Here is a 14641-nt window from a genome sequence, read left to right as displayed (position 1 = left end):
AGAAGCATATTATGGTCTGCAAATAGAAAAATAAACACCTTTATTTTTCCAAAGTAAGCTGAAGAAAAATTGAGTCCAACGTTGTAGCACTGTGCAAAATGAGGTGCTACTTTTGCACAGTGTGTGCATTACTTTCAGGTAACTGGCTTCAGTAGCCTGAACGGGGATTTATCATTTATCTGGTGACATATTCAAGCTACTCATATATTTTATACATTAGCAAATGTGGTATTAGGACAGTCCTTATCAGATGTTATTGTCCTAACGTGTTAATACTAGCTTTATAGTGAAGATTTGAGCACGATGTGTGGCAATAGCAGATTATTACAGTAAAAACAGAGCAAACAAAGTCACAGAAACTAGTTAAGCGGTACATTCAACTAAATGTAAGGCATCAAGTTCTCAGTGGCTTCGTGTTTTGTTTTCTTTTTCATATTCTCTCAGAAACACACGTGGCTGCGCCCGTCGCTGGTGGTGGAGTCAGGTGACGTGGCCACGTGACGGGGTTCACAGTTGAAAGTCAAGCAGCTCGTCAACATGGCGGCCCTGATGCAGACCTTCCGCGTGCAGGCGGCACACCGGGGCGGCGCGTGCAGCCTGGCGGCGGCTCTCTCCTGCACGAGACGTTGTGTTTTCACCGGGGCAGTGTCGCGCGCTGTGCGGCTCCGCGCCCCGGCTGCTGCGGCGGCGGCGGCGGCGCGACACTACAGCTCCGACCTGAAGGACGACCTGCGCGTCCGGTACCTGGACGGAGAGGACGACGGTAAGCCCGGTTGTTACAGTGTGTGTGTAATGTGTACCAGCGGGAAGAGACGGACGCGCCATCAGGCGTTCATACAAACTGTGAAGTCACAGTCCGACATCCTGATGGAGGCACAGCGGGGCCCCGCCCACCATCACAGACTGCACGCGCTGACGTCACACTACGTGACCAGAAGCCACCGGCTGCGTTCAGATAGTCCAAATAATATGAATCATAATTAACAATAACTAATAATCTCCTTTCCTAACCACTACTCATTGATCCCGATGGAAGACGTCACTAGGTCAAGGAGAGATGCATAGGAGAAGACGTAAGGAGTTAGGAGAGGAGATCCACTGTGCGGAGAAAATCCGACTCCACTTAAGCTCAGAGGTTTTTTAATACTTTATTTACATAAGAAGATGCGCACAAAATGTACAGTACGCTGTCCTGATCGCTGACAGTTATAATAAAGTTTTCTGTTTAAAACAGAATTTCACGTCCTGAGAAAAGATGGTTTCAGTTTACTCACAGGAGATGACAACAAAACAGATTTATTAAAAAATAAAACAAACAAGACTGAAATGTAGAAATAATATATTAATGTGAGGAATATACAAGGGGAAAACCTTTTATATAAGTGGAGAGAAAAAGGATTGTGTCCATTCCACAGTCAGAGGATTGAAATAAGTTTTGCATTTGTGATGATGATGTTGTGAACTGTAAGTTCATTATGTTTGCTGTTTATTGTGATTCCGGACCGGACAGATGTGACAGAGAAGAAATCAAACAATCGTGTGATGATTCACATCCGTTCTGGATCGTGTCATGAGCGTTAAACAGCTGTTCTGTTTTCTATATTTACTTGGTTGTGTCCAGGTGCAAATACAAGGTTGTGTCGCTTTAAATGTTGCAGCTGCAAAGAGTTGTGGGGCGACATTTTCTCCTTTCCTTTCATAAAGACTGGTCTGGTCTGGTCTTTCCTATGCTAAAGGAGGTACGTTAGGAAGCATTGAAGCTCCTTTCCTTATCATTTAGAGAATTTCAGCAGCTCTTATTATGGTGGCCGCTGAAATACTGCCCGACGCTGCCCCTCCATCAGTGCTACTAGTGCAGTACCCGTTGTAAACTGTTTGGAACAGGCTGTGGTGCCTCCTCAGATGTGTTCAAAGACAGTCATGTGGTATAACTATGACAAATAGCCTCACTTTTGATTATTACTTTGCCATTTACGATGTAGAACCCAACAGCCTTACAATATACTGTCACTTTGATTCATTGTGTGCTAAACTTTGTGTGCAGAGATTTTTTTATAAACAGTCCATGGTGCAGAATAGAATGAATAGACTCATTTTATTGTCATTGCACAGTGTACAACGAAATTAAGCAGCAGTCCTCAAGGTGCACAATATAAGTAATAACAGCATAAGTAGTAGAAAAAGGTGCAATATATACATAACAACAACAACAACAACAACAACCAAATCCTGCGTGAAGTGTGACCTGAGAGAAACTGTTCACCCTATACCTAGTTTATCTGCAATGAAGATGTTATAGTCAATCCCTCCCTCCACCCCTGGGGCCCCCTGGGGCCCCCTGGGGCCCCCTGCAGCAAGAGAGAGAAGACGGTTTGCAAAATTCATGTCAGGTCTACTGAGCATCGAACTGAGTATCCGGCCTGTTTATCAATGAGAAACTTACTGGCATTTGTCTACTGTCACAGAAAGACACAGCCTGTATCAAGCCTTTACATTTGGTAGTTTAAGCCAAGTTCACACAACACGACCGTCAAAGTCGTTGAATCACTGTGCAGTTACACAACTTGCTGTCTTGTTCGGAATCTTGCAGTCATTGTGAGTTCATTCCACATGACTGACTGGCAACAGGGGATCACACACTGCACGGTCTTTCACATGGAGGAACCCCAAACTAGTATGTCGGGTCTCAAAACCTTATTTTGTCAGGAAAGCACACACGAGGTGACGCTATGAGTCAGAATGATCCTCCCGCTCACAGAATAACACATCAAGCTGCAGGAGAAGTGAAACGGTTCAGTGGACGTCACAGTTGTAAAGAATAGAGAGCGGCTCAGGCCACATTTATATGTCTAAACCCACCCGAGGTTTCCTTTCACACATGCACAATCAGTTCTCCATTGAGATGCATGAGTGTTTTTGTCTACAGCACAGTAACAACGTCGGCTCGTATGACCTCAAATTCTCGTGACATTTTCGTCCATGTCTTGGACGCGTATGGCTTCACTTTTACATCCTGAGATATACTTATTTTTTTCTTTTTTGCGTCACCTGTTAGAAACATCTTAAACCTCCCCCAGTCGCCACATCGGCTGCTCCAGAGTTTCTGCGGATGATCTGACAATGTGCTTCATAGTTGTGACATTGTGTGATGTCTATAATGTGGCTCATCATTAACATGTTGTTATTAAAGAGTTCCATTGTTATTCACCCTGATTTAACATTGTCTTTCAGGTATTGTTGTCGTGGGAATAAATCGAGCAAAAGCCAAAAATGCCATCAGCAAAAATCTGGTCAAAATGGTATGTATTACTATGAACCTTTTTATTACTTTTGGCATGATGAAGAAGAGTAAAGTCAGTGATTGGTAACAGACATGAGGCTGGAACTCTGCTTCTCTTAGCAGCATGTAGGTTATTATGATTTGAGTTGATTTTAGCAAATCAGCATGACGATATAAATGACCTGCTGTTGAAACTTGCAAGATGTGCACGTTGGTTCCTTTCCAAGCCTTCATGATATACGGTGACCCATAGTGCCCTGCAGTGTGTACATCTATGTACATCTTCTGAGAAGCACGGTCCTAGCTTTACTTTGACGACTCAGCAGTGAAGGGAGTGTTCAGTCCATGTGAAACAGAATATCGTAGAATTCCTGGACCTCTAAACTGACTTCAAGTTATTAGGTTTTTTCAGATTTTCTGATCTCTCTTGTCTAAGTTTGTCTTAAAGTATGTTCCAAATAATTATTATTGTTCTTAGGTGATGTAAAATAAGTTTAACATTCAAATCGTAAGACATTTGGAGAAATCTTATAGATGTGCAGTTTTTAATTTAAGCTTTTTCTGCCTTTCAGATGTTTGAAGCTGTGGAAGATATCAAGAAGAATAACAAAGTGCGTAGTGTCATTTTCTGTAGTTTGGTTCCTGGGATATTCTGTGCAGGTAAACTCACCTTATTCATGACATTTCTGTGTGCATTGACATGACATTTCGTGCGTGCGTGTGCGTGCGCACTCTGTGCTGCATGTTTGAGGAAGCCACTGGTTTGATTCTGCTACTTTCTGTTGGTGTGCAGGTGCAGATCTGAAGGAGAGAGCCAAGATGCAGCAGAGTGAAGTGGGGCCATTTGTGTCCAAAGCCAGAGCACTCATCACAGAGCTTGGTAAAGACTGAGCGTGACTGTTTGTAAATTCACTGCAGATGTTTGACTTGGATGTGTTCTTCACAGAAGACAACTTTGACTTTTTTCATTTACTAATGAAGGAATCACGGTTAGGTCAATTTAACTGACTAATTTTGTTATTATCATTACTTTAAACATTTGGGGGGGAATGATGCACAATAATTACATTATTGGTATCAGGTATCTATAACTATATCACACACTGCATCAGTCAAGTTGTTTGACTGTTTTCCACATTTACATTTGACATGGCACCAGTTATTAATTCACATATTCAACAATAACTATGAAAAGTGGATCATGATTCAAATGTATCTGATCTCAATATGTGTATATGCTATATGGTGATATAGTGGCCAATCAGCCTTGATGTGGAAGTGGATACTGCAGGGAGTTCCATTGCATCATATTTATTAAAAAAAATATGATTTGGAGCATCTGATATAAATTGGTCAATTGAAAGAAATACAAAATTGTTCATCTTCAATGTTAACAATACAGTGTGAGCCCGAGGCACAGCTACGTTCTCCTACAGTTTCCACACCCAAGCCTTGAAACGAGAGAGAGTTTCTGTAGGTGGCTGGTTTCTGAACACACAACCTGACAGACTCTAGGCAGCTCTGCCAGAAGTGAAGAAAATAGCAGTCTAGTGATATGAGTAGTTGATATGTTCGAGTTGAATGATGTTGTTGGTTCGGTGAGGTACATATGAACACATTGTATAGCTTTTGATTGGGACCATATTGTCTTTTCTTTTACAGGTAATCTGCCTGTACCAACAATTGCTGCAATTGATGGAGCCGCCTTAGGAGGAGGCTTGGAAATGGCCCTTGCTTGTGACATCAGAATTGCATGTAAGGTTTTATTTTGAGGCTGTGCAAAACTCTGTTAATGTTTGTTGTTGTAGAATTACTAACAGTTGATGGTAGCAGACTGAAATAAGTCTGTTTTAAGATGAGATGCGTTGATTTTCTGTGTACCAGCTACATATGGAATCAGTTTTCGGTCAAAGCAGTTCAAAGAAAATCCCTAAAACAGTTGAAAGTTAAAGTCAGAACTAAATGCCCTAAATGAAATGCTGTGCTGCAGTTAATTATACTGTTCTCGAGTATTTTTATTCAGTTTCCACCTTTTTTCAAATTCTCTGCGGAATTTTCTCTGCTTCAGTTCTACCACAAAGCTATTGTGGAGCGTGACAAGGCTAAAGTCATCTGGTGGAATCAGCGACACCTAGAATCAAAGCTGTTTTTTTCCCGGATAATTGTGAAACACATTGTTCTATACTCCATACTATTATAGTAAATCCAAAGGAAACAAAGATGTCACAAGCGCCACAACAATATCCTAATGTTTTACACACAGCCTTAATGAAGCAGACAGCTGAGCAATCTCCAATCATTTGAAGGTGAATTAGCCTCTAGGGGGTAACGGTTCGTTTGGTGTTTTTAGGTCCAGATGACATTTTGATTATTAACAGCTATCTGCATATTTATGAAAAGCCAATAGCTGATGCCCTACAGTCAATGTGTTCTACTTCTTTTGCTCTCCACATGGACTGTTTACCTGCGGGCAACCACAGTCTGCTCAAAACGTATTGGTCAAACTGGTGCATCTGGAAACGGGGAGAGATTAAGATGTAGCCTACTGGGTGTTGGGTGGCAGGATAATCAGACGTAGTTTTATTCTTTTATCCTCCCCTTTACTTTTACGATACTTTTATCGTCCACTTTAATTAGGTTTATCCTATTTATTTATGGGAGATAGTAAGTTTACAGAGTTTATCAGTCAGTAGAGTGTGTCACTCTAAAAACCATTATTAAGGCTACATAGTGTCATTAAGTGAAAGGTTTCATCTCAATCAAGAGGCTTCTTCAGTTTAATTCGCTGTCCCTGTGTTTGCAACTTTGCAAAGGTGTAGTCATGAAAAAGTTTGAGAAATCGACTCTTGGCTCTGATTTAACTGTTCGAGAAGTTGGTCAAACAAAAATCTCTGATGGTCAGTCGGCAGCAATTAATCGCAGTTCACCCCCCCTGTACACTGCACGGCAAACGACGCGTGACAAAGCTGAAGATCATGTGACTCTAAGAAATGGGGGCAAAACTGTGTTAAATCCCACAGTGTATGCCCAGCTTTACTGACTAACAAATGGACAGGTGAAAACATAACCACCTTTTCAGAGGTAATGACAAGCATGCAATAAACTGTGTGTGTGAAAGCCCCGCAAACCTTCTCTGTGTTAAGAAATGGCTTTATTGATGCAGAGATCAGACTGTTTGAGTAAACTAGTTTGATTATCCTGCTGATTTTATTAAATATGTCAGGAGTTAATGTTTGGATCTTGATTTAAACAGTGGTGGAGATATGAAAATAGTTATTACATATATTATTATTATATTGTTTATTTTAGAATCACTTGTATAGTAGTGTGTCTGAATGTATATACTGTGATATTGGTGAAATATAAAATGAATGCATTCATTATTTTCTCTGTATTATATCATACATGTATTCTAGTTGTTGTGTATATGTGTAAATAGTGCTAACTACTGCTTTTTGGTCCATCCAGCCAATACTGCCAAAATGGGACTAGTTGAGACTAAACTGGCAATTATTCCTGGAGCAGGTAAGGATATATTTTATTTTATTTCTGGCTTAAATATTTATTTTGTCTACACGTTAACTCATCATTGAAAATTGCCTGAATGGCCGTGATTGTCCAAGGCTTCCTGCCAGCAGCTGTGAGTTGGGCCTTTTGTTAATGGGATGGCCATGAAGTCTGCCATACAGATTCACAATACTTTTTAAAGTCAAAGCCTAAGGTAATATCTTCAGGCTCCATATTGAATGTGCTGGGAAAAAAAGTTATTTCATTTCACTTATACATATAATTTGGCCCGTACATACGTCAGTTTTACATGCTCATTCAGACATTCTCCTTTGTTTCTTTTAAAGAAGTATTTTTCACACATTTTGCTTTGCTTTAAAAGTGAAAGTACAAGTCCAGATCAGACTTGAATAGGAGACATTGAGAATATAAAGTGTATCTATATATTTAGTTTCGATTCACCACCTTCCCGTCTCCGAAATGTTCATACGAGTGGGTCAGAGTTGGCGCACATTCTCCCGTCAAGTTTGTTTTTATAAATCCCGACTTCAGCGTGTGAAGTTGTGTAAACATCTTTCAGACTCTGTTTTGTGCATACACAACGGTTATAAATGAGGCCCCGGAACTCTGTGTTGACGTTAATACTTGGTCTGAAAATGGCCACAGAGAATAAATCTGAGCTGAAGCTGCTCTGTAGAAAGAATGATCCTCCTTCTGAACTCTGCGCAGGTCTGATCCACAGCTACAGAAGAGGCTCAGCCAGTTATTAAACCCAAGGGTTCATTGACTTTTATCAGTCCAATGAATGTTTAGTGGGTGTGTTCAATAACATCTAGATTGCATGGTATTCGTATAAACTTAAGTTATTAGTCTAAGTTTAGATTTTTTACCAACTCAGGCACACCAGGTAATACTGATAAGTTCATGGTTTTCCTTGACACAGCAATCTGTTAGTTTTCTGGAGTTAAGGATACGCATTTAAAAGTTATTATTTGCATTTTGCACTGAAATGTATAAAACCTTATGTGCTCAAGATCTGACAGTGAATACATGCTTACTGCTTGATACTTGTACCCTTTTTGCCTCTAACGTTTCTATCATGACTCATTTTATATGTTTATATAGTTGACAACCCGCATTATCATCAACATCTGTGGTCAAGGCCATGCTCCATTTAGGTTTCTCATTTCTTTTGCAGGTGGTACACAGCGTCTCCCCAGGGTGATCAGTGTCTCTCTTGCGAAGGAGCTCATCTTCGCAGCCCGGGTGGTGGACGGAACAGAGGCGTGTCGTCTGGGCCTCGTCAGTAAATCTGTGGAGCAGAATAAGAGTGGGGATGCTGCCTACTTGCAGGCTCTGGAGCTCGCCCGAGAGATCAACCCTCAGGTAACACCTCGCTGACCAGCACACATCTGTATTAAGAAGTTATACTTTACAGTAAGAGAAGAACAAAACGGTGATTTAGCCGTGAATGCCGTGACTAGATCAACTTTGTTTACTCCTTTTAATCTTGCAATAACAGCATCATAATATTTTATAATTCCAAACAACACAAAGCAATTTATGAAGCTTTGTAATCTATAAGACAATCGAATGTTTGACTCTCACAGGGCCCGATTGCAGTAAGGATGGCAAAACTTGCGATCAACCAGGGGATAGAGGTAAGTCCCAGTAATTCAACAGCAGGTCTTTGTCGAGTAAGGTTGTGTTCACTAGGGTTGGGCAATCTAAATACCAGGTGTGAACAGGTGTGCTATAGAATACAAATGTTTGTTGTACATGTATAGTACGAAAAACACACACACAATGTGCTCAGCGCGATGATGTATTAGCAAATGCTTGTGCAGCTTTGTCATGTCAAAGGACCTTTGGCTTGTTGGTTGTGTCCGATTTAAAGCCAAAATAACCCCTAATAGGTGATTTTGTATTTTCCATAATTGCGTTTGCTGATATTAGCACACACCCCTGCACATGCGTGAGCACACATGCACCTGCGCAACTATACAGTATATCAACGGTTATTGGGCTTATGGTGGCCAGTTGTCATTCTGGTCTCTGTCTTTGAGAAGACACACATTAGTTATGTTTCACAGATGGTGCTCCCACTCATGTGCCATGTTACTCCCAACCTTAGAAATGACAAAACTTAAATGTTTGTACTAAAATAAAATCTGTATAGGGTGAGATGGTGATAGGAGCTGTCTCCAGTAAAAGAGGGCAATTCAGAGACAGTCTTGAGTTTTTGAATACAGATGCTTTTCAGTTGCACTCACTGTATCTCATTGTTGCTTATGAGAGATACCAAATTCTCTTTCAGGTGGATTTATCTACAGGTCTGGCCATTGAAGAGGCGTGCTACGCCCAGGTGAGAATCTCTACTAGTCAACTAGCTACCTCAGTGCCTGTTCTAAACCTGCCTGTTTGGAATGGGCTGTTTGCTTGGCCTGTGTTTGTGTTCATCCTACCTGGTTTCTCTGCAATGAAGATTTTATAGCCAATGTTTTCCATAAAATGAAACAGAATGTTCTGTATTGCTGTTCATATGTGTGGTGTTTATATACATTTGAATGATTTACTTAACTGGTGTTACTTTTTCATACTTTGCATTGGCTACTTCAAAGGCCTGTTAAGCATTGACACAATCTTTAGACCCAAGGTCCCAACTTTTTAAAATACAAGCTCTGTGATGCAGCTCTATATGAAGCATTACTGCAGCAGAACAAATGTTGACCTTTTGCTTTGAGGACAAATTGCTAAACAGGAAATGATTCTATGAAAGTTGTTGCCAACTTGGTCCGCAGACTGAAGGCACACTGCCCCGCCCCCACTGCCTGCTACAGGGTGCTGGTCGTCTGTTTATTACATTTGTATTAATATTAAAGTACCGCTTGTCCAAATCGCACCAAACTTGGCTCTGCACTTAAAATAGACGCGCCAACTGTGAGGTCGATTAGCGAAAACGATTCACGAGATATGCATTCCACATACATATAGACAGACACAGAGATGTTTGTGGAATTAGTAGGTAGATAATTGACCTGCTGTATATTAAACAAATATACATATGCTTTTGTTAGCTGCCCTTTGTTAGTGGAAGGAGCTAAGCATACAAAAAATCTCTGACTGATGCTAATGTAATTATAATTATTGGACCTGCATTATATAGTGTGTGTGAAACAACATACACCATGGCTGGGCAATTAACAGAAAATTTATCGAAAAAAAGACGTTTATTACCTCTAACCGACTTAATCTATCTTGTTCATGTCAGTTAATTCGGTTAATACTTTCCGTAATGCATGCATTCACAAACGGTTGGGTTTCCGCCATGTTCATTTTGCATGGGCGGCCAAAAGTCCTACATGTTGTGTGCATGCTGTTCATCTGCCACAAACAACACACGATGGGATGTGCTGGGCACAAACAGGACATCAGTGTTTAAGTGTTAATAATCGTTTTTACTTTAACATGACATCAGTTCACACCAAAAAATGTCACATCATCAATATGAAACAACTCTTCCATGTCTCCCTCAGGAAACGGGTCAAGATGAATTAAATAAAGAGGTGTTTCCTCTTCTGTACTGATGTATTTATATTGTTATTTCAGGTGATACCAACCAAAGATCGATTGGAGGGTTTGGCTGCGTTCAAGGAGAAGAGGCGTCCTCAGTTCAAGGGCGAGTGAGGCAACGCTGGCCGAATACTTGCAGAAACTATCCCAGAGTTCTGCCTCCTTCTCTCCTACTGTTCAACTGCTTCCAACATATCTATGGGTGAAACTGTACAACACATTAAGCTGTACGGCATCCAGGGGACATCTGACTGCAGGGCATTAGGGCTGATCCTGGCTGGTGTATTTTAAAACCCTCGTTGGGTGTGACAACTATTACGTCAACATATGGAGAAACCAAGTGAATTCACTTAGCATTGAACACTGCTTACAATACTCACAACCTCTGCACTCTAAAACAAGAATTACTTCAAATGGTTATTGCTGTTTGCAGTGTGAGTGGCAGGCAATCAGCAACAGTAGCCTCCTTGACTAGTGAACCAATCCAAGCCATTGAAAATCCTTTAAGTTCTGTGAATGCTGCAAGACCGATGCATCAGAAAGTGTATTAGATTTATACTTTGTTAGAAGTGTCCTGTGATCATAACACCAGATGTGTCTGCAAGAAATCATTACATTTTATTAAATGCTTATTGTGACATTCTTCCCTTCTTTGAAAAAATGTCCAGAGGGTGGAGGTTTGGATTTGACTGTTGAATGTGTGATGATTTATTTCTCTGTGCTAATAACAAACAAGACACTGTGACCGTTGATGAAAACAACTCAGTCTTCATGAAGAATCAACAGAATCGCTCCTTTTTTCTACGAATCAAAGCTTCTGTCATTAGCCTGTTGTGAATGATGACTTCTACAGTGAGCATGGTCTGAACATGAACGTTTCTGTGAGATCACTAATGATGGGGGGGGCTCATGTATGCGATAAAGATGGCAAACTAAAATATTCATCAAAGTCATAAATATGTTTATTTCATGGACATTCAATTCAAAAGACACAAAAATGTACACTACATGAAAAGATGCATATAAATGAAGAAAGTTTCCACAGTTCTATCTGGAAGATGTTTGTTTCATTTGAGTGGTTTGACATACGTCTCTCACATACACACACTGTGGATTGACATGCTGGTTCAAAATCTGTTCAGTGAGGCTGATGAGTTACTAATGTGAAAAACACTAAAGAAATGTTTCAGATATGCAGATTACCCTCCCAAGTGCATCACTAACATATTGACATATTATAGAAACAATGTAATAAAAGCCTCAGATTTCATTCTCAACTACTGGCTTTTTCTTGAACGTTGGTCCTTAACTGATAGAGATTTGGTTGAACACCCTGAAAATGACTAGTAAGTGAAACTTGAGTTATATTTTTTGAATGTTTTTTTCCACATAGCCCTGTTAGGTACAAGGTAATAAGACGTGTCGTCTGTCTGGACTTTAGAGATGGTTCTGCCCAGTTCTCCTTCAACCCCGGGAAATGTAAAACATAGTTGTGGTCTCAGACTTACGGAACATAACAGATACTTAAATCTAATGCCTTGTGTATGACCCATTCTAGCCCTGGTTAGATTTCAGGCACTGGAGCACAGTCACCTCTGTATCCACACACATGGAAATGAGTAGAAGTCTTGCAAACAATGCATTTCCTCTGAGTTGCCTTTTCTTCTGTACTAAATGTGTTTCAGTCCTCACTGATTCAGCTATCAAGAATTTTAGCAAACCACTTTCAAGACTGTTTTAATGAATGACTCAGCCTCAGTGGAGGTGATATAAAACCTTATGATTGTGGGAAGGAGACTTTCTTCAGTAGAAAGTTGGACCAACGTGAACTTTAAAGACACTGTTTCTGTTTATATGGATCATTGTTTTTAATGCTGTGCCAGACAATAAATTCCATTGCTTCATTCAAAGGTCAGATGAATCAGTTAATTGTATTTGCTTTAGCTCCTTATAGTGCCTCCAAAAGTGTGCCTCTGCTCTAATTTTCAATAAGAAAAACTAAATAAAAATCTCATAACTTATTTGTCAAACCCAAAGACAAACAACACAACAACTTTGTTTGCCTATACACACATACACACACATATATAAATATCATTACAGGATATATATTTTAAGCTGCTTCCTACAACAACACCACATCTCTATCATTCTTATTATTGTCGAATGACTTGTTGAATTGAAATGATTTGAGACGATGATCTGGCATTACTGTGATATTGAAGGAGACAGAGCTGGGGTTAGCACAATGCTGTTTTGGATGTCAGGAGGAGGAGGAGCTCAGCTGTCGCCTCTGGCCCATCTTAATGTCGGAGTAGAGGTTTGTGGAAAAGTAGCAATGAGTGCTCTAAAGTGAGAGAAGGAGCAAAATCAGGATGTAATCATCAGAACTTCTACTTTCAAATTCAAAGCAGAATAATAACTGAAATGGCTGTGTGCTCAGAGTTCAACCAGCCGCTCAAGAAGCCCCGTGAGATCCAAATAATATCAACCACATCCACACAACTCAAAAACAAAAGTATAATGGCTGCAACTATTACCAAAAAAACACAATTTTGAAAAACAAATGAAAAACCAGACACGCACACACATACTTGTACACCAGCCACTCTGAGTGTGTTGAAGTGACCCTTGCCTGGATTGCACACATGTTTGCCACATGGCAACGTGTACACAGGACCCAGAGAGCGTGGTTTAGATTGCAGTTGGACATTTAATGCTATAATACTGTGTTTAAAACTCTGGAACAGCTACTTATTTGGGGAATGCGTGTTGGCAATGAATCCAGAGCTAAAAATTGTTATCCATGACAATGTGAAGGACATCTGAGGAAAACATCTCCCAGCCAGTCTGACATTACTCCCACTCTCTGCCAATAGTTTAGGATTATCATTGTCCACAGCTAGAAACCATTCAGGGAAGTTACAATGCTTAAAATATAAAAGGTTTATTATGCAGAAACATTAGCACATCTATACTAATTGCACGTCTGTCTGTATTTGGAATACATGTCTCACAAACTGTTCATCTAGTCAGCTTCACACTTGGCATGTGTATTGTAAATTGCCCGTGGAAATGCAGTGCCAAGTTTTTGTGCAATTTGGACACGGGATATATGAATAAGAATTGAAAAAAACAGGCAACCAGCATTCTGTAGCAGTCAGTGGGGGCGGGGCAGTGTGCTCAAAGTCTGTGGATTGAGTTGAACATGTTTTCCTCTACATCCTCAGATAACCCACTGCAGTGGGCGGTAACTGATCAGCCAGCTTCCAATAATATCTGTCACGAAAGATCGTTTTGATGATTTGATTATTTTTATTTCATCATATTGGACACAGACACACAGTGCTGATCTCTGGCATGGCACCAGTTTTCATAGAATCGCTTCCTTTTTAGCAAATTGTCTTCAAAGTAAAAGCATGATGTTTCGGTTGTTTAACAGACCTCTGAGCTAGCCAACATGTAATGTTTGAAAAATATACCAGTTAGGTAAATAGTTCAAACGTATATATATATATATATTTTTTTTTTAATTACTGTTCACGTGTGGTTAATTAAAAAAATTCAGTTTCATTTTATGAAAAACACTATAAAATCTTCATTGCAGATAAACCAGATAGGATGAGCTCAATGTTTTTTAACTTCACTCTGCACCATAGACGGTTTATAAAAAGCCCACAAGTGACAGTATATTGTCTGACTTTTTGAGGACAAGGAATAATTCTGAAGTAGCTCTGGAGTATTAACACAGGATAAGCAACCAGCCCATTCCAAACAGGCAGGTTTATAGCAGGCAATGCACTACTTAGTTTAATGAACAGAGAGTTCTGATGAAAACTATCATGTCAATAATCTTGTGTGGCAACATATCTGTACTGTTTCATCTAGTTCACCATCATCCAGCTGTGCTGGGATTGATAAAGCTACCCAGCAAATGTTGACCTATCATCAATGTATCGTGAAACAAGAATGAAGGACTCCAATGTCACTAATCAAAACTGTGCACAGTATTTCTGTTTTATGTATATCTATTGTTTTAGCACAATTCATTAATCTCATTAATATCTCTGTATTTATTCTCAGTTATTGTCTGCTGTAATCCCAATTTAATTCAAGTTAAAGTTAAACTTCACATAGTAAATATATACATTAAACACACATTTTCTAATCAAACCACTCTCAAGATTTATTCAAACTAACGCAACATGATTGAAAACACATAAATGTGACCCTTTACATTGAGTTTTTGTAATAATGTTACATGGAAATTGAACGTGCTTA

At 39.8% G+C, this 14641-nt stretch overlaps 1 protein-coding gene across 1 annotated transcript; it reads left to right on the top strand.

Moving 5' to 3' along the window:
• The first annotated feature begins 464 nt into the window (after positions 1 to 464).
• auh (AU RNA binding protein/enoyl-CoA hydratase) lies at positions 465 to 11637 on the top strand. Its single transcript, XM_035184265.2, has 10 exons — positions 465 to 763; positions 3232 to 3299; positions 3853 to 3940; positions 4074 to 4160; positions 4943 to 5035; positions 6749 to 6805; positions 7986 to 8173; positions 8398 to 8448; positions 9105 to 9152; positions 10397 to 11637. The coding sequence occupies exons 1-10, from the start codon at positions 538 to 540 to the stop codon at positions 10472 to 10474; spliced, it is 984 nt and encodes a 327-aa protein (XP_035040156.1). The 5' UTR covers positions 465 to 537; the 3' UTR covers positions 10475 to 11637.
• The last annotated feature ends 3004 nt before the right edge of the window (positions 11638 to 14641 follow it).

The sequence above is a fragment of the Hippoglossus stenolepis genome, chromosome 18 (assembly GCF_022539355.2).
Source record: "Hippoglossus stenolepis isolate QCI-W04-F060 chromosome 18, HSTE1.2, whole genome shotgun sequence".
Classification (NCBI taxonomy): Eukaryota; Metazoa; Chordata; class Actinopteri; order Pleuronectiformes; family Pleuronectidae; genus Hippoglossus; species Hippoglossus stenolepis.
The sequence above is the reverse complement of the archived record's forward strand: the minus strand, read 5'-3'. Positions and strand labels throughout refer to the sequence as shown.

Coding starts and splice junctions, on each gene's coding strand:
- auh (XM_035184265.2), top strand. CDS start 538: ATGGCGGCCCTGATGCAGACCTTCCGCGTGCAGGCGGCACACCGGGGC. Junction 764..3,231: donor CCTGGACGGAGAGGACGACG/GTAAGCCCGGTT, acceptor ATTGTCTTTCAG/GTATTGTTGTCGTGGGAATA. Junction 3,941..4,073: donor TCCTGGGATATTCTGTGCAG/GTAAACTCACCT, acceptor GTTGGTGTGCAG/GTGCAGATCTGAAGGAGAGA.